The following is a 24,111-nucleotide window of genomic DNA, read 5'->3' on the forward strand; positions in this document are numbered from 1 at the left end:
AGCTTTACACCCCACCACCAGAATCTGCCTTGGCATCAGCCTCAGCCTCTCCCTACCTGTGTTATCTTAGAGCTAGGACAGTTAAGTTACCTCATGTACAAAATGAGGGGGCTGAACAAGAGAGCCTCTGAGGGCCCTTTCAGATCTAAATCGATGATCCTTGGAGCACCACAAAAGTCTAAGGTAATACCTCTGCGCACCACACCAAGTGGACAAATCAGGCTAGAGTGTTACCTACCCCCAATCCCCAGGGAGAGAAGCTTTGCATTTTGCCATTTAACCCATGCATTTCTGGCGCCCTAAGTCTTCTCTGATTCAGAAACGGGGAGGATAAAAAAAGTTAAGGTTATAGGCCAACAGACAACCATGACTCAACATTATGGCTCCATGGCTCCTCTCATACTGATGTGCAAGCTTTCTGTGTTTAGGATATGCTTCTATGCACAGAAAATCCATACTAAAGAACATTTTTTTTCTCTTTGTGCTTGCTACAGCAGGAAGATGATTCTCTAAGCTATGTTCTTTGTAAGGCAAATAAAAATCACACTACCATAGAATAAAGTGTTAATCTTGATTATTTTTACAGAGAAGCTGTATGTTCCTAGACCTACAATTAAGGAGAATATTTTTCCCATTTGATATAAAAGATGGGTAAAAAATATTTTAAGTAAAGCAAGTTCTTTGAATCACTTTATCACTAAGGATAATGAAAAAATCATTCTTCTAAAAAATAAAAGATAGAATGAATGTATGTCCCCTATTAATTGCCTAAATTTGTAAGCACTTCATTCCTTTAATTCATCAAACTATGTCCATCTGATTATTCTAGATTTTATTTTAAGTAAAGTACATCTTTATCAGGAGATACATTTATAATTAAGAGTCACTACTGGAGAAATCCTCATGCAGAACCTATCTAATCTTAAGATCATCAATTTAGAGCTGAAAGGGCTGTCAAGACCAGCCCTTCATTTTTAACAAGAGGAAACTAAGGCAAACAGAAGTTCAATAACTTGCCCAGAATCACACAACTAATAAGGGTCTGAGGTGGGATTTCAACTCAGGTATTCCTGACTCCAAGGTTCATTAAGTTCCCTACATATGTCATGATGTAAGTTTATCCCATTCTGCAATTCATTTAATTCTAGACATATCAATCTGTGAAAGTTAAAAATATGTTTGGCTCATTTTATGTCCTCCCATCTCAGGACCTGTTTCTAATTGAGGATTCAGAAGCCTAAAGACAAAGCAACCATCAGCCCATAATTTAAAATCTAGTTGTATGGGGATTTTTGCCCAACACTTTTTTTGGAGGGTGGGAAAAGAAGGTGATACAAAGAAGAATGTGCCTTTTGAAGCCTGAATAATATAAATAACAGTTCAAATTTTAACTACAGATGGTAAAACTGAACAAAATTGTTCCCTCTGCTACTCTGTGGAAAGACTACGTGCAACTGTTAGCCTAAAGCATATGTGCTATGGCCTACTGGCATAATCTAATTCAGGTCTGTCCAAAATGTGGGCAGTGTGATTTATGCATCCCACCTACAAGCACAGAAATTTACACAAATGCTTTAGTAAATGAAGCTGAGCTACCGCAGAGCTCTCACTAAAATGGCATATCAAAATATATTGTCTATTTTTTCAATAAAAACCTAAGGTTGGACAGCCCTGATCTAGTTCAAAGAAATTCATTATCACAAATCACAGTCATAAGCCTAACAATTATGTAGTAATGGTTACTGGTCATAATGAAAAGGTCTAGTTTTTTGGTGTGTTTTTTCAAATACCTTTCTTTCCCTCCAAATTTCACAACACCTTTTTCATAAACTAGCTAACACTGCCAGAATATTCCCAACTAAAGCTGTTCACTCAGCATTTGATCTGCAATTTTGAATTAGAGAAAATAAACTGACCTGTGAGACCTTGGTTAGATTTCTTAATTCTGTGTTTTTCTAATTTACTTCCTGCCAAGTTGACCAACTGAGCCCAGACAGAGAGCATGGATTCCGTGAATGGCAAATTGTTCACATTAAATGCCACAACTGGAAGCTGAAAATAAACATAATAATCTTCAAAATTGTGAAAGGCAAAGCAAAAACAGAATTGCATCTATGATTTACAAAGCTTCACTCTCACTGCATTCTATTTATGGTCCTTTAAATCTTACTAAGGATCATATAAATGTAGAGCAGAAAGGAACTTTGAAGTCCACTTGGTTCATTCAACCTCTCCTCCTTTAAAAGAGGAAGTAACAGGTTCTAGAGACGTTAAGTGACTTGCTTAAGGTAATAAAGACAGTTAACAGTGAGAGATAGGATTTGAACCTTGGTCTACTAACTCCAAAAACTAGTACTTTTTCCACTGTTCTATGCTTTATGCTCTGTCCTAGAACTTAATTAAGGATGACTATTACATGAAACAACTTTAATTAGGTAACTTATTTAATCAAAAAATTCAATAATTTAATCAAACTTGAAGTTAATTCATTACATTATAATATAAATGATATATCAAGCTACATTATGCTACTGTAATACTATAAAAATATCTGAACTGGGCTTGTAATTTCTGTATACACGAACACATCACATTTTACTCTGCAAGGAAATCATTAGCACCATTTCCTAAAAATGGATATTGAGGCACAGAGAAGTAATATTACTTATTCCCTATAGCCAGAAAGTTAAAGGTAATAGCAGAACCAAAACTATGCCTCAGGAACAAAGTCTGCTAACTATAAATCAGTAGGCTAGGCTTCAGTTCCTTTTTTTTTGGGGGGGGGGGGAGGGATGTGTTCTATATTAATATAGTAAAGATATGGTTAATGAACTTTAAAGGAAGTAGGCTCACCAAAAAAAAAAAGAAAAGCCAAATAGTTTTATCAAGAATAAATCACATAAGATTAACCTCATTTTCCTTTTCAGACAGGAATTAGAAGAATAGCAGAACAGAGAAATACTGAAGATAAAATTTACCTAATTTTTGCCAAGTTTTGATGAAACCTGATGAAATCTTTAATATGATTCTTAGCGATAAGCTGCAAAGTGGAAGGCTAGACAAGTAGTATGAAACTCAAATAGAAAGGGATCCCTGCCGACTGCATATTGACTCAGAAAACAAAAAAGTAACATTATCTATGTTTTACTTTATTTTTATTTGTTTTGTTAAACATTTCCCAATTATATTTTAATCTGGTTTGGGCTATACTCTAGAACTTTTGCAGGACTCAAGGTTGATACCTCTAAGCTAAATGAACATACAGTTAGCTGGATTCAAATCTAGTTGAATATGTGGCAGTCTTAGTAGAGTACAAAGTCAATGAGTAAACAGCAAGATGTAAAAACACCAAACAAGTTGATAGATTTTACGCTATCAGAATAAAAGTATACAATAGAGGAACAGAGAGGTGACAGTTCTATTGTAGTCTGCCCTAGTCACACCATAATCTGGAGCACTGCCTTCAGTTCTGGATGTCATATTACAAAATTGTGAGAATAAGCACCAGAAGACAACCAAGATGGTAAGAGTTTCAAGATTATCACCAAATAACAATCTGGAAATTTTTACGACTAGAGAAGATTTAATGGAAACAGTTCTTTAAGTATTTCAAGGTTTGTTACATAAAAGTAGACAAATTCAGCTTGGCCCCAGAAGATGGTACTAGGAACAATGAGTGGAAATTACAGAGGCAGACACAGAATCAATCAACTAGAGCTATTCAAACATGAAGCAGGTTACCTCAGGCATTAAAACATCCCTGCACTCTAAGCCTTCAGCCAAAAATTAGAAGACCATTGTCAAGTACATTGCAGAGAAGAGAGATTCTTCAACAGATATAGGTGGGACCAAAGGCCTCTGAGGTCCCTTTCCAACTCTGCATCAATCCTGTATTCTAACTCCTAGCATTAAACCACACTTTGTGCTGAAATTTCTCTCCATTTACAACAGTGAAAATCCACAAAAGCTCACCTACCGGTTTTAGCTGACTCAATGGACAAACTCTACACGTTCGCATATCACAGAATTGGACTGTGATTTTGCCTTTAGGAGTGATGCGTGTCACTGTGCCTTCTCCAAATTCATCATGTACCACTTGACCGCCCAGCCTCAAGCGACTGTCTATTCCACCAATTACAGCTAGCACTGCCATTAGGCCACCAACTTCAGGGTTCTCAGAATCAGGAAAGTAGTCTTCTAACACAGCCTAACATAAAACAAGTATAAATAAACCATAAGTAGAAAATCAACATTATTATCTGTGTTTTAGAAAAATAGTCAACAATAAAGCTGTTTAAATAAAAAGCAATTGTCTTCTAAAATACAAGTTAATCCAATTAAATTAAAATGCCTCTGAGTCAATTATACATTTTAAAAATAATTTTTTTATATTAAAAGTATTCTAGAAAGAAAAAAATGAGCTTATTTTAAAACGTGGAAACTACCCCTTCCGACTGTTTTCCTGCAAAGATGTGGGTGATGGAGTTTAGCTGAGAGTTGATGTACTTGTTTATGAGTCCATTCCACTGGCTCAGTGAATGTAGAGTCCTTAGCAGGGCCACTATCTCCTCTGCCAAAGTACTACTATGGGTTGCAGTCAAAGATGCCTGAGGTCTGGCCTTCCTCCTTCTCAGAGTTGATTCTAAAATAAAAAATAGGGTAAAAGCTTAAAAATGAATTTATAATTAATCTAATTAATCAAATAATGTAAAAAGCCATTTTACCTCTGAGTAGCGGTATATCTGAAGAGCATGTACTGAGTAGGCTGCCCAAGAAGCCAAAAAGTTTTTCCACAAGAAACTTCATATCCTTTGATCTTTCTGTTTTGTCCCAGGATGGAAGTACTGCTTGCAATAAATGCACCGCTAAGATCTGATGAAAACATAATTATCATCAATCATTTTCCAGTCAATGTACTATACCCAACCATTTTTTCTTCTATGACTGAAGTACTCTCATCTCCTCCTCCTCCCCTTAAGATTGTGATTTAGCTCACAATAATCCCTTCCTCCTGTAATTTGTCAACATACTCTCATCCTTATCTACCTGAGCCCTATCATTCCAAAACTGATAACCTAATCTACCCTCCAGCTGTACTGTACCTCTGGAATGCTGGACAAGACATGCTTTTGTACCACAGCTTCCTCATGTGTAAAATGAGGAGGCTGAACTAAATTACCTATAAGGTCCCTTCCTAGATTCAGATGTATGATTTTATGACTCTATGTTCTCACTAAACTCTCCTTCACCCTAGATCTGCTCATCTGTCTTCTAACCCAAAGAAATGTTTTTTTCCACAAGTCACTATACCCTGGCTACCCCCTCCAGTATTGGGTGTTCATGCCTCCTGGCATACTTGTCCAGGAAAAGATGAAAGTGTGCTGCTTATTCTTTACTGTCATGTTAAAAACACCAATCGGCAACTTCTTATGCTTTAAGATTCACTCTATCCATCTATATCCCTCAGTTATTATTCTAATTACAGCCTATAGGTTCACGGTCTGCCTCTCTTCCCCCAAATCCGCTCTTATATTCAAGGATTTCAATATTTAGTCTTTGCTATTTCTTAAACAGTGTGACCTTTTAGTTCATCAAGGTCCTTAACTCTTTTCACCTTCACACCATCCTTCTACTTCAGTCACCAAAAGACAATGTCACATCTTAGATCTCCTAATCACCCATAACTATACTACTTACACTGTCTTGAACTCTGAAACTCCTCTCTGTAATCCTAGCCTCACTGCTACTAAATCCATTCTTTATCCTCATTGGAACCTCTGCTCCTTTCACATCTCCTTTGTCTCAGCCTTCACTCCTGTTTCATCTCAACTTTTTCCCTTCAAAGTCTTGACTCTGTAGTTACTCAGCTCAACTACAATACATCATACATAAATTAACCTCTGCCACTGAATCATATTTACCCCTTGTCCCATACTAAATCTCAGTTCTGAGTAGCCACTGCACACAGAAACAAACATACATGTAGAATCTTCCCTTACTTTTGCTATTCTGAAGTGGTGCTGAACATTGCTTGAGGAAGCCACACACCTGTGCTGACTTTGCCCTCTACAAATTTATGTTTTCTAATCTCAACTGAGTTTTCTCTCTGTTTCATGGCAATCTTTTTTACTTTTGCCTATTTCCAAACCTTCTCTCCTTCTGTTCTCCTCAGAAGAACATCACTTTACCCTTTCCTTTCTATCTGTAAGGAGAGGACCCTGCCATCTACTTTACTAAGAAAAACTGAGACCACCTATCTTCAGCTGTTCTCCCTTAGTCCACAACTCAAAATCCTTCCATGTTGGCCCTCATTTTTCCCAGAAATTAGCTTCTTTGCCAAGTCCCTATTTGGGCCCTTCAGAAAGTCTTCTCCAGGAACCTGATTCCCAGTTATTTCCATTCATTCTTTCATTCTTCCTCTCCTCTCCTTTAATTTCTTTTCTACTCTTCTCTTCCTTTGTATCTAGAAACATACCCAGAATCTCCCCCCAAATCTTAAAAAAAAAAAACTTTTCACTTGACTTTGTCAGTATGTTGAGCTACTATCCTATATCTCTTTTCTCTTTCATGTTCCAATTACTATTTATCTATCCTTTTTACATTGTCTCATCTACCCCTCAACCCCTTATAACCTGACTTCACACTCAATCATTCCACTGGGGGGAAAACAATTTTCCTCAAGATTTCCTACGGTATCTTCACAGCTTAATCCAATAGTTTTTTTCTCAATCCACATTACACTTAACTTTCTGCAGTGTCTTATGTTGGCCACCCTCTATTCTTGAATATTCTGTCCTTGCTTGGCTTTCCATGACACTGCTCTCTCCTGATCCTCCTCCTAACAGTCTGTTTCTTCTTAGTCTCCCTTTGTTGGATCATCTACCCCCCACCCATAAACCATGGTTGGTCTACCAAGGTTCTGCCCTAAGCCTTCTTCTTCTGCTGTCTTTTAATCTCATTCATAACCCAAGCATTCAAGTATCCTCCCTGGGCAGATAATTCCCAAATCTACATATTCATTTATAATCTTTCACCTAAACTGAATCACATAGTATCCTCTGACTGCTGGACATGTCTCCCTAGGCATCTCATAAGAAATTCCAACTCAATATGCCCAAAACGGAATTATCTTTATCCTGAAACCTACCTGCTCCAAAATTTGTTATTTTCTAGAATGCATGCCATTCCCCCAGTCATCAAAATTCACAATTTTTAAGTTATCTCTGACTACTCTTTCTCCCTCATCCACCTTATCCAACCAGTTGTCAAGTCCTGACAATTCTACCTCCACATCTCTCAAAAATTGGTCCAATCACTTAACCACTGTCCCTAGTTCAAACCTTGATCATTTTGAACTAGAACTCATTATCTTTTTCCCCAAACCCTACCCTCTTCTGAAATTTCCCTATTATGCAGAGGCGACCACCATCCTTCAAGTCACCCAGATTCAAAACTTTTATGTGACTCTTGACTCCTCTTTCTCACCACACTCGCATATCCAATGTTACCAAATTTCTTTCTCTACAACATCTCTATCATATATCACATTCTCTCCCATAGATACCACCCTAGTTCAGGCCCTCATCACCTCATATTTGGACTACTGAAACAGCCTCTTAACTGATGTCCCTGACACAATTCTTTCCCTACTCCAAACCATTCCCTATTTAGCTGCCAAATGATTTTCTTAACACATGGGTCTGATGATGCCATCTCCCTGCTCAATGAATTTTAGAGTCTCCTTCCTCCTTACCTCCAGGATGAAATATAAGATCCTTTATTTTGCATTTAAAGCTCGTCACTACATGGGGCCCCTTTTTACCTTTTCCCCAAACATCCCACGTTTTGTTTCCCCCCCACCCCCACAGACTCTAATCCAGCCACACCAGTCTACCTACTGTTTCTTAAATATAGCACTCTACCTGTCATCACTTTGCCTTTGAACTCCATGCCCCAACTATGAAAATCTGGTTTCCTTTAAGACACAACTCAAGCACCTTCCCCTCTAGGTCCCTTTAGCTACAAATGTCATCACTGAGGTTACATTTCAACTACTCTCTATTTTTTTTTTTACATTGCAATTTATTCAAATTGTCTCCTCATTAGAATATAAGCTTCTAGAGGGCAGGGAGGTTTTGATAGTCAGTGTTTGTTAATTAATTGTATTACAATACCTTTATAATTTTCATTCCTTCTTTCACTTCCTCCCCTAAAACAGCCTTCTAACAGTTGCAAAATTAAGCAGATCAGACTGCATTATTCCCTATTCAAAATTTTTTAATGACTCCTGGTTGCTTCTATATAAATAAAAAGAAACATAAAATATTCTTTCTATAAAATGCAAACTCTTCCACTTGGTAGATTTCAAGATTTCCACAGCCTCACTGAAAAGCTAGCTTCTTTCCTCTAACACCCCTTCATGCACCCTGTGGTCTAGCCACCTCTCGTCTGTGTGCCACTTCTTGTACTTCTTGTGTGAATGAGGCCTTTTCTGAATGCTGTGGTCAGTACTCTCTTGTCCTTTCCATTACCTTTCTGTTAACTTATCTGTGTACATGCTGTATCGACCTAGGAGATGGTAAGTCTCTTGAGGGCAGGAACTCCTTCATTTTTGTCCTGGTATCTATCATTCAGAGTGGCCTGTATATGGTGGGCATTTAATATATGCTTGCTAAATTACTAAATGTTCAATTGAAAAGAATTTATTCAGCATTTGCTATGTGTAAAAAGTCTACTAGGCAACGAAAGACATGCAGAAAAGAAGGTGTGGTCTGCTCTCATAGTACTGACAAATCTATAGGGGAAATATGTCTAAAAAGACTACATTAATGACTCTATGAGGATACATGTGAGAAACTATCATAATGATCATCAGAGGCAACACAACATGGAAAACAGATCACATAACAATGAGAAATGAAAATACGTTTGCTTAAAAAATGCTCTAAGGAGTCATCACAAACTTCATAGTTCTAAGAGAAGCCATAAGAAGTATTTTATGTTATCACTTTTCAGACAAGGAGACTGAAACAAAGAGAAGTTAGCTGACTTACCAAGCAGTCAATTGTTAGAACCCACATTTTCTAAAAACCTGTTTTATGTTGCTTCCACTTCTGGATGATTTCTGCTACTCTTTGCCATAAAGAACCATTTAAGTACTATAAGAAAAGTTCAGTATCTCAGAATGATTTACAAATCTACTGAAAAAGGTTTTTAACATTTACTATGTTTATTTTCATCCAACTTGAAAACTATTTCTTGCATCATGGTTTTGTAAGTATATATCTGTCAAGTCAATCACCTGTCTCTGAAGTGAAGCTGCTGTAAATGATTCGTGTCCTTCCACAATTTTCATCAACAATGTAATCCACTGAGATGTGCTAAGGGTGCTACACATTTGAGGCATAAGTGCTATACTTCGAATAAATCCGAGTGTACACCAACTTCTGTGCTGCTCTTTATAAACCAACTTATTTGGTAAAGAAGCTGAAAGAGAGAAAAATGTCAATACTCTCCCCACTAGGTTCCTGAATTAAAATAAAGAGCTATTTGCTTTCTCTTTCTTTCTTTTAGATCCAAAGGTAATAAAGAACACACAAAAACAATAAAGCCTCATTAATTTGAAATAATTAGCAATAATCCAAAATAATGGGAAAATTTTCTGAACTAAAGGTCTTAACTTTATGATACTTTTAACAAAAAGAATTTTGACAATACATTTTAATTCATTTGATAATTGAAACAAGATGATGTTTTAGCTACTGGAATTGCTTATGTTTGTTTTCATAAACAGTAAAAAGAGTCTATAATTGTCAGTGCGTTGACATCTAAATGGAAATGTTGCTCTCCCATCCCCAACTTTACCCTATTCATTACACTATATGCTTAAGTCAAAACCAACTAATACATTCTAAATAACTGGAATTACATAAATTTCACATGTACTCCTTTCTATAAATTTAAGATTAATTCTCACAGTATACCTAAGAAATAGGCATAAAGCTCAACATCTTTAAACACCATAAAAATCACAGAATTTAGAGCTTAATTAAACATCTACACTAATCCTCTCATTTTAGAGGGGAAGAAGCTAGAGCCTAGAAGAGTTAATAGGTGTAACCAAAACTGCATAGGCAGCAGAGCTCCAAGTGATCTTAAATTATGATAATCTATATTCAATCTTCTTCCCACACTCAAATAATGCCTTTCCAATAAAAGTGAAGAATGAGGCATTAGATATTAAATTACTATGCTAAATCAAAGTGTGTGTATCACATAGATCAGGAAAAGAACTAAAAACTCAATGAAGTAAACTAAATTCTCTTTCTTCTTATCCATTTTCCCCAACTCTGTTCATATCACTACCATTTTATACTTATCCCCACAGTGAGAAAGACAATGATCTTCAACTTGCCGTATCTTCCACCTTACATTTGCCCTATCACTCAAGCTCCAACTTTAATCATCTGGACTATTATAACTTTTTTACCAAGTTCACGCTTATTTCTTCTAACAAATGCACATCTATCATTCACACTGATGATCAGTTTTTTATCCTCCAAAACCCTCTAACATCTCATTGGTAATTTCTGCACTGGAACCAAACACGACATCTTGGGTTTCAAGACTCATCAGATTAACTAAACGTACCCAATTACTCTTTTACTTCTCACCTCACCTCCCCTCTTTAAAACTAACCTTTTGCAACCCTCTTTTCCTACAATATCCTCAAGAATAGTTTCCACCTCCCAAGCAACAGCATAAAGCGTAGCATTCGGTGATTCCTGTAATAGCATCCTATCTTTATCAAAATATTTCATTTTCTTCTCATTTGACGTAGAGCCTCTTGAAGCTTTTTCTTCACTAGGATATACAGGGTAAAATCCCTATTAATATGCTTTCCCCCAACATTTTACATATCTTTTGTACTACCATTTTTATATTTTCATCTATCCCAAGATTATAAAGAACTCTCCCTCCTACCCTCAAGACTACATTCCTGCCACCCTACCCCCACCCCAGAACACATATCTTTTCAATCCAAAACAGTATAGTGCCTAGCATAGTGATGAGAACCCACTGGTAGTTACTGATTAGAGGTTGGCAAACTCCTCCCAAACCCTCCATTTAAGGAGGGTGCCCAGGTCCATCCATCTCTTCTTTTCCCCACAGGATATATTCCTTACTTCTTCTTCATTATGTCCTCAAGCCAGGTACTTTTCCTCTTCTTTTCCCTCCTGGTCCTTCCTCCTCCACCTCCCCTGCATCTCAGCTTCCTTTTTATGTGTCTTCTCCCTTTAGACTGTAAGCAACTTGAGAAGAGCGACTGTCTTTTGCCCTTCTTCATATCTTTGGTGCTTAGCACAGTGCCTGGCACGTGGTGCATTGAATAAATGTTCACTGACTATAAACTATAGTCAATATAGTCAATGACTATGTAGAATGATCTTAAAGGACAGTAATAGTTTTAGGTCTTCTCACCACAGGTTCTTTCTTAATTATATTAAAAATGTTTCTCTATTAAAATTAGCATACATTTATAGCTGCCTGTATAGAATATCAGAAGTTCAAAGTACCAGTTTCTCCTAAAATGTCAAAAAGATGAAACACAGAATATTACAATTGAAAATAAAGGACAAAAAAGGTATATTAAGGAAAATGGTATTACCCAAGAATGTCTATTTTACCATTCACATGACCTATGACGTACATGTTTTATCTACTGTTCCGCTTTCCACCAACATTCGAAGCAGACCACACAAAGTTCTTGTGGCTTCATTTTGCATGATTTCTGCATGAATTCCAGCAGAGAGACACAGAGTTTGTAGTAGATTAACAGTACTTGTAAGCATCATAGAAGTAGGATGGAGGTTTCTTTCCATTTGTTCACCTTCTGAAATGAAAACCAAAATAAAGACAAATAAGAAACAAGAGTTAAAATATGTATGCAGCTGCAACTCACTGACTACTTATTCTAATACAAGTGGTTTGGGATGTACATTTTTTAAAAAATAATTCCCAACAAAATATGCAAAAAAAATTACTTCAACTGAAATGAATCTTTGAGGACAGGAAGGAAGAGCTCAATAGGGGATGGGGAACAGGGAAAGCAGGGAAGGGGCAAGGAACAGAAAAGACAAATACAGAAACAGTGCTGCCAGATGAAATCTATTAAATGACTTTTAACTATCACCTGGATGGGGAAGAGAATGTTTCAATGCATGTTGACAAATTATCTCATTCTGATGTGTAGTATGCACCTACAGCAGGGCCTGCACAGGCCTGTTTTACATCAACATTTTTCTCCAGCTGCCCAAAATCCTTTGGTGGGCCAATTCATGAGAAGAAATTATTTTTCATTTTTCCAACTGTGGTTGGCAATTAGGGGATTCTGCCAGAAATAAAATCCCTAAAGAGTAGTCAGCAAAAGATAGGTTCCTGCCAACTGTGCTTCCCTCCCTAAGAATCTGAGGAAATGGCAGAAAGGAAAGGACCTGGGCAGCAAATGGTACTTTTATTGTATACATGATTTAAAAAAATTCTCAGTTGTAAAACATAAATAATTCTAAAGCAGAGGCTCTTAACTTTTTTGAGTCATCTAGCACTCTGGTAAAGCCTATAGACTCCCTCTATGAATACTGTTTTTAAATGCATATAATAAAATACAAAAGATTACAAAGGAAACAAATTATATTGAAACACAGTTATCAAAATATTTAAAACATTTATGGACTTCAGCTTAAGAACCCCTGTCCTACAGTTTAATACTAGGTATTAAATGTTTGCTAAAGAAATGGATGCATATGTTGTTCTTTGATTCTTACTCCCACTTAAACTGATTAAAGGTAAAGTTAAATTCAAGTTTTCAAATTTCTGCCTGTCCTACATTATGTAATATTCAAAAGCAAAGTAAGGACAAATATAAAGGCCATCCTAATAAAAACAATAAATTTCTTTGGTAAAGCTAATCTCGAGGAACTATACATCATTTAAAATCATTTGCTTCTTACTTCTAATTCAGTAACTTGGTATTTACTGAACAACTATTGTTTATCTAACACTATATACATGGGGCCTCTCTGTTGGCAGACCTTATAGTATGGCTGAGGAGACAAAACACATACAAGAATATGTTATGTGAACAATAATACTATGGAAACAACCAATGTCACCGAGAAGAGATATGGAATTTAGGGAAGGAAGGTAAAAAAAAAAATATATATATATATATATATATATATATATATATATATACACACGCACGCACGCACATACACACACACACACACACATATATATATATCCTTAAACTCTTGCTGTTGTACTAACCAGAATCATCCTCAGTATCTGAGTCCTCTGTTGTGGGCTGAGCTGCAGGCGGAGGCTCAGCCAATTTGAGGTCATACTTTCCTTCCTTCCCCATTCGGTATGAATTGGTACTGCCGGTATCCCACTGGACTCTTATCCACCCATCCTCTCCCAATTCACCAATCACACGACCTAAACCTGGGGGTGGGCCATCCTGAGAAGGAAAGAAGAAAATTAAATGTTATAGTTTCAGTATAGTAAGCACTTAACATTTTTCCATTCCATTCTAATATCTCTACATGGAGTGCATATACACTTTTTTCGTTCTTCCTATCTAGTATCAATGTCATTAAAAGCACAGAAATCTGACCTACTACATTGAGACAAAAAAAAGAAAATGAAACAATGAAGACGCAAAAAAAGAATCTCGATTTTTGGATTACACACAATACCACTATATTTTAGCTACATGTTTGGGGAAGTAAACGGACAGGTGTCAAAGGAAGACATAAAGGGAATAACAGAGAGGTTAGCATTAGTGTTAGAATATATTTTTTAAATGCAAGAACTTTTGAATATATGTTTATTCTGGGGCTTTAAATTAATAACACAATATTTTAAAACAGAAATTTACCTTAATATGTGTGTATATGTACATATGTACACACACACACATGCACGCGCACGCACATGCCACTAGAAGGATATTTATTTCCATGACTAATAATATCTTCACATTATTTAAAAATCTTCAAAATTGTCTATAAATTCAAACATTCAAAGATTTAGATTTGGAAGAGACTTTAGAGGTAGTCTAGTCTAACCTACTCAATTTACAGATTAGGAAACTCAGGATCAGAAGTTAAGTGATTTCATATCAAATTTAAAAAAAAAAGAAGTTAAGTGATTTCCTTAAGGTGGGATGTGAACCTAAGTCCATCCTGGCTCCAAGTCCAAAATATAATTTTCCATAGAGCTAATATAAGAAAACCTCAAGATAGGAGCATTTCCCATAAATCTAAATATATGTCATATTCTGAGTTTTCAACATCTATGTGACTCCAGGCTACCTACAATCCAAATAGTTTGTCCATGCAAACACAGTGAATGCCAAGACAAACTTAAGAGTCACATAAGGTAGCTATCCTAAGAGAGCCACTAGTCTCTTGAAGTTTCTCTTCAACCAAAACCTCCTATCAACAGAGATAGGGTGGGGGTAGAGAGAATGATAAAGGGAGAAAGTCCTCCTTTCTGCCCTTCTAAAAGCTAATCCCTGTTTTAAAACAACCTTTATCTTCTCTCTCACACTCTTTCCCTTCTGTAGAGAATTCAATTCGGAAATGGAGGCTTCATCTATTATCTTAAGAACAGCCCTCCATTTTCTTTGGCGAACAAAGCAATTTTTACAGTACTGGCTTCTTATCAGAGGGCAGTTGTTCACCCACAATTATCTTTTTGAAGCATAAATATTATTACCTCCCGACATCCTTGTTTGCAGGTCTGAGACAGAATCGAGAATCCTCTTTAAAATATGAAAAATGTCACCTAATTTGTGGCACTGATGCCCTTGAACAGAAAGAGATAATCTGACGTAGCTGTAACTTAAGAGGCAGCATAGCAAAAAAAAAAAAGAACGGTAGCTTTGTAGTATGGAGACCTGGTTCAAATTCAGTCTCCTGCACTCTATTATTACTGTGTGACCATGGACTTCTTAGAGCCTCAGTTTCCTCATCTGTGAAATAGAGATCATATACAATCAAATTCACAGGATTGCTGTGAAGAGAATGTTTTCATCTTCTAAGATGTGGGGATAAGGATGGAGGCCAGAGTGAGGGTGGGCTAATTAGGGAGAAGAGGGAGAAGCCCTGCTGCCGCTGCTACTACTATCTTCTGGGATTCTACAGTTAAGCCACACAGCTTCAAGTTCCACTTCAATATGTCCCTGGTATTATTTATTTGTCCATTCTTTCCTTTGATATTACTTACCCCTTAGCCACAAACAAATGCTTTTAGCTCTTGTCTCATCTATCGACCTCACACAGGACTGGGGGAGTTATATTCTAGGCCGTTTAAACCATATATTAGACAGAAAAAGGAGATTTTTTTTTCCTTATTACCACCTAAAATGGACATTTACTAGTGCTCACATGGACCGGTATTAAGATACTGTAATCAGATTTAATACCTGATCTCCCCATTTCCAGTCCACTCCCCTCATAACCCTGGTACCAATCTTCATCATTGCTGCCAATTCTGGCCCTGAAACAGGAAGCTGCACTGGTGTGGTTTCTTTTCTTGATTCTTCCAACACAGTAGCTGAAGCTCCTCGGGCAGATGCATTCATGTCTTCTTCAATATTGTCAGAACTAGGACCTGACCAAAGAATCATAATCACTTGTTTAAACAACACTGAACAACCATTTGCTAAAAACAATGTAAAAGCAGAGAATAATTCTTGTTTTACATAATTATCCTGAGTTCATATATCTATTAAATCTATTTCCACTATAAAAATTACTGCAATGAAAAAATTTTAAAGGTATTTCAATTTATTTGCATTCTACCTTAAAAAGCAAAAAAAAAAAGGAAAGAAAAATTTGCATACTAATTAGTATCACTATTATGTTGTTCTTTAGAAAACCACATTAAATAGTTCTATTCAAGTGATCAACAACTTCCCATACTAACTTCAAGAGCAAACTAGTTTCTTCTAGTTCTCTATCTCAAAATTTCAAGGTAAATCTCTGAATACACAAAAACTACAGGGAGAGGCGGAAGGGAGGAGGGAGAAAACAACCAGGTAACAATTTATAGAGCAAAAATGAAAAATACCATGTGCTTGAGGAAAGTGTCAATTCCCAGATATATGAACTGTAAATGATTTGACAAATTACAAACACAGAAGTTTAAAATTTTTTACTCAAGGATATATTAGTCACCTACATAAATTTTACTTGAAAATCTGAGATACGGTAAAACTAAAAAGAGGCCTTGCTTTTCACTTTCTAGTACCTCTCACTTAGAGCAGAGGATCCAAATCTCCTAGATAAATCATTATCTTATTATTATCTATCTCCAAAGAAAGAGATTCAGCAGACTCCATTAATAATCATGTTTATATTAGTTTCAAAAGTTTTTCCTTAAAGCCAAAGCTAAATTTCAAGTGATGTGAAACAAGAACATCTCTTCTCCTCTCCCTGGTGACTGAAAATACTGTCCGTTCGTTTCCCACTCCCCCCCATTCCCCACTTCATATAACAACTATGAAAGTTAGGGATCATAATTTCTTTTAAATATCTGAGATAGTATTTCTATAAATTTTCATTTTAAGGGGGAAAAACAAAGAAACTGAAAGTAGCCAAACAAAAGTATTATCATCCATAATAAGACACATTTACCACTCTGTATTCCAGGGATTTGGATTATGGACAGGGTATAAAATCATTAATCTCTAAATAAACCAAGGCAGTTTGCCCATAAAATGCAAAAAGTTACAACATAAAAATATTACCAAAGTCAAAATCTTGAATTTCACAAACCATCACTAAAAAAATCCAAAGGGCTGTCTACCTATTAATCGCAATGTTGTCTGAGTCAATGCTAGCATGCCAGAGTTCAAAAGAAGATTCAAGTTGTTTGCACCATACTGAAGAGTAAGCATATTGAGCATGACCAGGAGAAAACGTGCTTGTGGAATGGTTCCAAGGCTTGGTCCTGCTGGATTCTCATTGGTAATGGTTTGCAGAGGAACGGGCTGGATACCTGTTTAAGAGTCAGAATATCCTTAAGTAGGGTAAAATATGTGAAATACAAACAACAATAATATACATTAAAAAGAGGGAAAAAAACTCAATTTCTACCTAATACTCAAATACCATTTTATTCCCCTTATATAACATGGCAAAGTACAGCCACCAAAAAGTTTCAAATCCCTTATTTCTATCTAAGAATGTTACTGATTTTTCCTCTTACACATTTGTCTTCACCCTAGTTAGAGTTCTTAGTAAGAACTCCTCCTATTTTTTAATATCCTTTTCACATTCCAACTAAGTTGCTTTTTTCCACAAAATTATCCCTAAAATTGGCTTACCAATATTACTGTACTATGATAGGTGCATTAGGTGTTTGGAATATGAGATCAAGGATTGTAAGGACATGCTAACTCTAAAAGTATTTAATTAACTATATACAAACACGTAAGAATATTTTAGAATTTGAAGATACCTAAATCATATATTCCAATTACATGATGTTACAGACATGAAACCAGGGTCCTGGCTCACTTCCTCCCACAACACAAATAAACCTAAATTAGGTTAAGTCAAAAAATTATGTTAAGTCAGAAAATTTGGTGCCAGCTTTTGACTACAGGTTTTATGAATAATTTATAGTAAATGCCATAACTTCTCTTCTTATTCCAATACCACATCAAACAGGAAGGAAGAGAAAGAAGGAAAGAAAGGATCTTTGAAAAGCTACCACTACCATCACAGATGATGACTGTAAAAATACTTTTAAAGGGCTCACTGGGAATACAAGAAATGTTCTCCCTTTATTAAAGGAGTCTAAGATTATATGATACATATACTTTGTTACATGGTAAATTATCTCCATAATTATTTTCCCTTCAACCAGGAGTTAACTTTTTTTATGTCACAAGATGCCTTTGACAATCTATGAAGCAAAGCCCTTGCCAATTTTTTTTTAAATACATGGTATGCATAATACCACAAAGAAAATTCATTACACTAAAATATAATAATCAAAGTACTTTTATTCACAGACGAAGATCTTGCACCTCTGCCCCACATATCACACAGATGACCTTTAAACATTCATACTAACTATTAATTCTCCCCCAACCTAAGTTATAAAATCCCATTCTAACCTAAAATATTACTAGCCCCAATGACAAGATTCTATATGAGACTATCTAACAAATGCCTTAGTTAAAAAGAAAACATAATTTTGTTAACCTGTAGTAAGTGATCTATCTAGACTCTCTGACTCCAAATCTAGTGTTCTTTCCACTACATACCACACTATTTCTCTCTAATTTGTTTTCACATAAAAATGTTTTCTGTTTTCATTTTCTAATTTTCTAATCTTAACTCTAACAACAAAATGACCTGATCTTTCTCTTTTTTTCATTACACAGCTATAATGTCATTTAAAAACCCATATCTTCGCCAAACGGTAATAGCCATTCCTCAAAGAAATATTCATTTTTCATATACATATAAGTTTCTTTAAACAATGCCTCCATTCACTATAACAACTACTCTGCAATTCAATTCAACATTTTCCTTAATAAGTGAAAAGTACTGGATTAGGCACCTTAGACAAATAAGAAATAAAATACTATTTTCTGTCCTTAAAACATTTATAACAGAAATAGAATGATAGAAGTGAGATGATAAATTTTATAATGAAATACTTTAAGTGTGAAGTTGACTTTTTTTAAGTTTATAATCCTGGAGCTTAAAAGCTTTTAAAACAGGGTAATAAAAAACAGGTAAATAAAGCAATTTATAAAAGTATCAAAATCAACAAAGCACAAATATTACTATTTGTAGGTTTAACATCAACTAGTCAAGTAGCAAGAATATAGAATGCTTATCTTCTTAATTATAAATTGCTATATCAGTATAATTATTTTGAAATGCAAACTTATCTTGGCAAAGTAAAGCAAAGCTCACCTAGCTCTTTAAATCTGGCATTTGCATCCAACAAAACATTTCGAATATTCTGAATGGCCCAAGCATACAACTTTCCAAAAGTTACTTCCAGTAGCATTCGATTAAATGGTGGAATCAGATCAACATCCTTTAAGCAATCTGTAAGTGGTTCCCTTTAAAAAATAATTATTTTAGGTCAATTTAAATCCTAATATAAATATATTCCTCTTGAGATCACAATTTTCCTGAGAAATAAATACAACAAGGCTGAATTTTACCCTATATTGGTTCCTTCTGGGATAAGTCTTTGCCATCCACAGAACATAGCATATTGCACAGATGGAAGCAAAAAACTTTTGGTTGCCAATTTTAAAATTGTGTCTATCCCTTCCAAACGAACTTCTGCTCTCTCCAACTGTAAAAATAAAAATGTGCAGCTTTTAGATTCCGTAAATTATCAAACACATAGCAGTGACATGCTCTCAGCAAGTTTTACCTGTTTGAGTAAGCACTTTCTCATCTTTTCCACATCAACTGGCTCTTCTTTAAGTGCAAATTCAACAATTGTGCTAAGCAGTGCAGACTGAGGATAAAGGCCTTGAACATTCTGTTTTAGCCATTTGTATTTGTGAACACCTGTAACTGTACTCAGAAGTGGCTGCCATTTATCCTTAAAAATACAGACAGTTACTTCTATTAGTTTCAAATGTCATTACTGACTCTTGTTCTAAAATTTTTTAACTACTATATCATCTCATTAAGTTTGCTTCAAAAAAGAAATCCTAACATTAATTCAAATCAAAGTTTATATAATTATGTAGATATGCTTTTATTATGACAATTTTCCATACTATTCAAGAATTTCCACATACACCAAGGAAATATATTTTTCACAAAATATTTGCAAAATATCAAAAAAAGATTTTTATAAAATTAAAAAGATTTTCTTTTACTACAAACACTTGTTTCTACTCCTACATTCACTTTAAAGTTCCTGGGGTTTCCTTTAAGTCCTACAAAATGGGACAATAGCAATAAACTCTACCTTACAGTTGTTTTAAGACTCAAATGAAGTAATGAAGCTAAAGTGTTTTGCAATTTGTAAAATATCTCAGTGAAGATGATGAATAATAATATACAAATATGTATTAATAATTAGGATAATTTCTCAGAATTACTGCTCATTGTATATTATGCAATGAAATGGTAGAAACTGAGCATCAGAAAAGAAAACAAAGTAATAATGGTGATTATTATTATTAACATTAGATATGCTATCCCACATTTTTCAGTAAAGCAATGTCACTAAACTAAATTTCATTCAACAAATTATATCAGTTTTTATTAACTGACTACCATACAGAAAGCATTATGCCACTCATTTCAAAGACAGCTTAAGAACAAAATAAGAATACCAATTGGCACTTTCCTTTCCTAAGCTACTACTTTTCTACTCGGTAAACTGCCAAGTCGAGTAACATCCTTACATAACATACCTTAGGTGATTTAACTGTAACAGGTCTTTTATCTACAGATACAGGACTATGTGGTAGAATACATGCTTCTTCTAAGTCACCCTCTTCATTTCCAATCTTAGATTCTTCCACATCAGTAGGTTCTGATTTTTTGGGTACTATGTTAAAAAAAATCACTACATTATCATCTAATAATGTATTTAAGTATAATTTATAATTTAATTAACCCTGTTTCAATTTGGAAATATTTAAACTTGAATCTAGGTCTAGGACATTAAAATTTTGTTAAAATTAACTTACACAATCAAAAGACTTGAATAACAAAGTGAAAAGTTATTTCAGAGGCTCTCTTTGAAATATAACTTCAGGGTTTAAATCAATCAGGTTGGTTGTCAGAAAAATAAGACTACGAATTTATGTGAATTCCAATGAACTGTGATAAATATTTAAGACAACCTGAAGTGGCATAAATCGACAAACATTAGTTAATATCCTACAACGTGCCAAGCACTATACTAGGCGCTAGAAAAACAAAGACAAAACAAAACAATGCCTGCCCTCAACACATACACATGTAAGTATATACATGATTATCTGAAGAAGGAAGAAGGAGGCATTGGCAGCTGAGAGGACCCTGAGGTGCTAGTCAAATTTCAAAGGAGGAAAAACCATATGTGAAACTAGCCAAGTTCCAAAGAAAGAAAAATCATATGTGAAAAGTATGGAAGTAGAAAGCAAGAGATGGACAATGGCTGAAAGTCTGAGTGGTTTGTTTCAGTAAGCTGGAGATCTGAACATGTTTATAAGCAGATGAGAAGGAATCAGCGGAAAAGAAAAACTGAAAATCAGGATGATTCATGGATTATGGTCCCAGAAGAGGCAAAGATAAACGTCATTTGTTACAAATGGAAGTCTTGGAAGAGCAGTTGCAGAAAACCTGAAAGATGATCAAATAAGATCTAAATAAAAACTGTACAACAGGAGTCAGGGCCATTCATCTGGGGTTAAAAGCAACAAAACTTTATAATGAGTGACATCAGTATAATTACTACTTTCTTCATCAATATTCAGCAGGCCAGGACTTGACCCAAGGTCAAGAAGTAGCAGCAGAGTAACAGAAACAGCAGCAGCAAACATTCCCATCATGCTTTACGGTTAACACATATCACGTTATTTCCGTACAGCATCTCATTTGATCCTCACAACTCTGTGAAATAAGTACTATTATTGCCACCATTTTGCAGAAAGTGAAATTGAAGCTGAGTGAGGTCCAATGACTTGCCCAGAGTCACAAAGCTGACAAGTGGCAGGGTGGATCCAAACCTAGATCTTTCTGACATCCTATTCAAAGCTCCACCCGCTGTGCCATGATACCTAGCAATTAACAGTGGATGTGGTCAGTGCAGCTTCATCATATCTATTCATACAATTTAAGTAGCTCAGACAAGGTAGGGGAAGCAAGTGAAACAAGAATGGGAGAAAATAAACTGGAAAACATGGCGGGCATAAAGGCTGGAAGATCACTATGAGAGGGAAATGAAAATGCAGAATGAGTGACAGACTGAGAAAAGATAAGTACAGTAGATCATGATTCAAGACTAGAATTTCAAAATTCAGGATAATGAAGGTAATATATACAAGGCAACAGTAAGATAACAGGTGTCAAAAGTACAAAGACTGACATTAATTCTGATAACAGGCTTTTTCACAGTTCATCAGAAAACAAAGGTCTCTAATTGGGGTTACCCAGGGATGCAATAGGAAAATTATGAAAACTTGAGTCACTGAGGAAGGCAGAAGAATGAACTTTCCTCTTCCATGTTCTGTGAATCAGTGAAGAAGAGAAGGAGCAGCCTACATCCAACAGGCAAGAGACAGTGAAATCAAGAGACAGGGAAAGCCATTTTTCAGTTAATTCCAGAGAATAGGAGGGGTGCTGGACATATCCACAACCACCTTCAACTCGACCTTAAAATAAACTTATTCCACATAAACAATATCATTTATAGCAGTCATAACTGATTGACTAAAAATCAACCAACAAATATTTATTAAACAACTACTATATGCAAGGCACTGAATGCGGTACTGGGGATGACAAAGACAAAAGTGAAGCAATCTCTGCACCCAAGGAGCTTATTACATTTTATCAAGAAAGACAATAAGTGTGTGTTTACAGACATTTCTACATATGTGCATACACACATATACATATAAATACTATCTATATACAAAAATCTCTCCCCTTTCCAATTTGTTAATGTATTTTACTCCCTGTCAAAAAAAAAAAACAAACTCAGTTACCCCCTACTACCAAAAATAAAAAATGCCTTAATGCATTATTAAAGACCTTCTTAAATCTGGTTCTAACATATCTTACTCACCTTTATTCATGTTGCTCCCCACTTCAGACACTATGTTCCAACAAAATAGGACTACTAGCTATTCTCTTCTTATCTCTTCTTCTCTCTCATATTATCTTCTGAGCCATAATCTTACTATAAATCATCTTATACATGTATCTCAGGCAAGTCATCCTTCCATGTCTAACATGAACAAACTCCTCATCTTGGTTAAAATCCTACAAGGCACAGCTAGGCACATTTTTCTGTGAGGCATCTCTAGCTCTCTGCAACTGGAAGTGCTCTCTCCTTAATATCCATTATAATCTACTTTGTATTATATTTATTTGGATACATGTCATATGCCTCATTGGACTGTAGGATCTCATAGGATCCTAGTTTTAGAAGTAGAAGAGACTTTCATTGGTCATCTAATCCAATCTTCTCATTTGATGGACAGAAACCAAGTCACAGAAAGCTGAAGTGACTTGCCTAATGTCACAAAAGTAATAATTAGCAAAAACGAGACTTGAACCCATGTCCTCTGATGGCAAATTGCCTTGAGAACTAAGACACTGTCATGATTCTTATTCATATCTTCAGTGCCATACATAGTGTAGAAATTTGATAAAGGCTGTTGAATTGAAACGATACAGAAGAATTCATTAAGAACAGTGTGGGAGTCTCAAAGAACACAACAGAAGATGCACGTAGAGTGAATACTGGATGGATTAGAATATTAGAAAAGGATATAGGGAACTCTCACAAAGATACATAACTTTAGCACAAAATAATGCAGAGGTTCTTAAGAGATGCAAGAACTGAAGACTTCAGGGGGAAAAATACCTTTCAAGAGGAACATACAACTACTAATAAAAGATATCACTAACATACTTTTTTTTAAAAAATGTAGATTAGAATGTATCAGGTGTAAAAATAAATCTCAAAAGGTTCAATCCAATTATACTAAGTTCAACTAGATGTCAATTACCAGTGCATACATAATTTTTAAAAATTATTCATAATCAAATGTATTAAATTTAAAAATAAAAAATGTTAAGATTGTGATAAATTATATTATTTTGAATTTACTTCCTAGAAAGTAATAATCTAAAAGAATACTCACTTCTATAATATAGCTCACTAACAGAAATTTAAAGGTTTTTTACATTATTAAGTAACTTCGATAAATAAGCAGGATTTCTATCTCTATCATAAGCATACGTAAGAATATGAGGGATATAAGGCTACATGCCAACTTATATCACAGTTAATGAGTACTTATTATTTGAAAACTATAACCAAGGG

The 24,111-nt window shown here is 35.3% G+C and overlaps 1 protein-coding gene across 1 annotated transcript in view; it reads right to left on the reverse strand.

Moving 5' to 3' along the window:
* The window catches only part of HERC2 (HECT and RLD domain containing E3 ubiquitin protein ligase 2), a 225,522-nt gene that overhangs the window by 89,811 nt on the left and 111,600 nt on the right, over positions 1-24,111 (reverse strand). Inside the window, exons 31-43 of the mRNA XM_036745184.1 lie at positions 20,483-20,619; positions 19,483-19,656; positions 19,265-19,401; positions 19,008-19,159; positions 16,879-17,070; positions 15,494-15,681; positions 13,330-13,522; positions 11,711-11,893; positions 9,302-9,486; positions 4,725-4,872; positions 4,446-4,642; positions 3,977-4,207; positions 1,917-2,052 (exon numbers count right to left, since the gene is read on the reverse strand). Coding sequence (XP_036601079.1) covers positions 1,917-2,052; positions 3,977-4,207; positions 4,446-4,642; positions 4,725-4,872; positions 9,302-9,486; positions 11,711-11,893; positions 13,330-13,522; positions 15,494-15,681; positions 16,879-17,070; positions 19,008-19,159; positions 19,265-19,401; positions 19,483-19,656; positions 20,483-20,619 — 2,253 coding nt within the window. The remainder of the gene's footprint in view (positions 1-1,916; positions 2,053-3,976; positions 4,208-4,445; positions 4,643-4,724; positions 4,873-9,301; positions 9,487-11,710; positions 11,894-13,329; positions 13,523-15,493; positions 15,682-16,878; positions 17,071-19,007; positions 19,160-19,264; positions 19,402-19,482; positions 19,657-20,482; positions 20,620-24,111) is intronic.

Source organism: Trichosurus vulpecula, chromosome 2 (genome assembly GCF_011100635.1).
Source record: "Trichosurus vulpecula isolate mTriVul1 chromosome 2, mTriVul1.pri, whole genome shotgun sequence".
Classification (NCBI taxonomy): Eukaryota; Metazoa; Chordata; class Mammalia; order Diprotodontia; family Phalangeridae; genus Trichosurus; species Trichosurus vulpecula.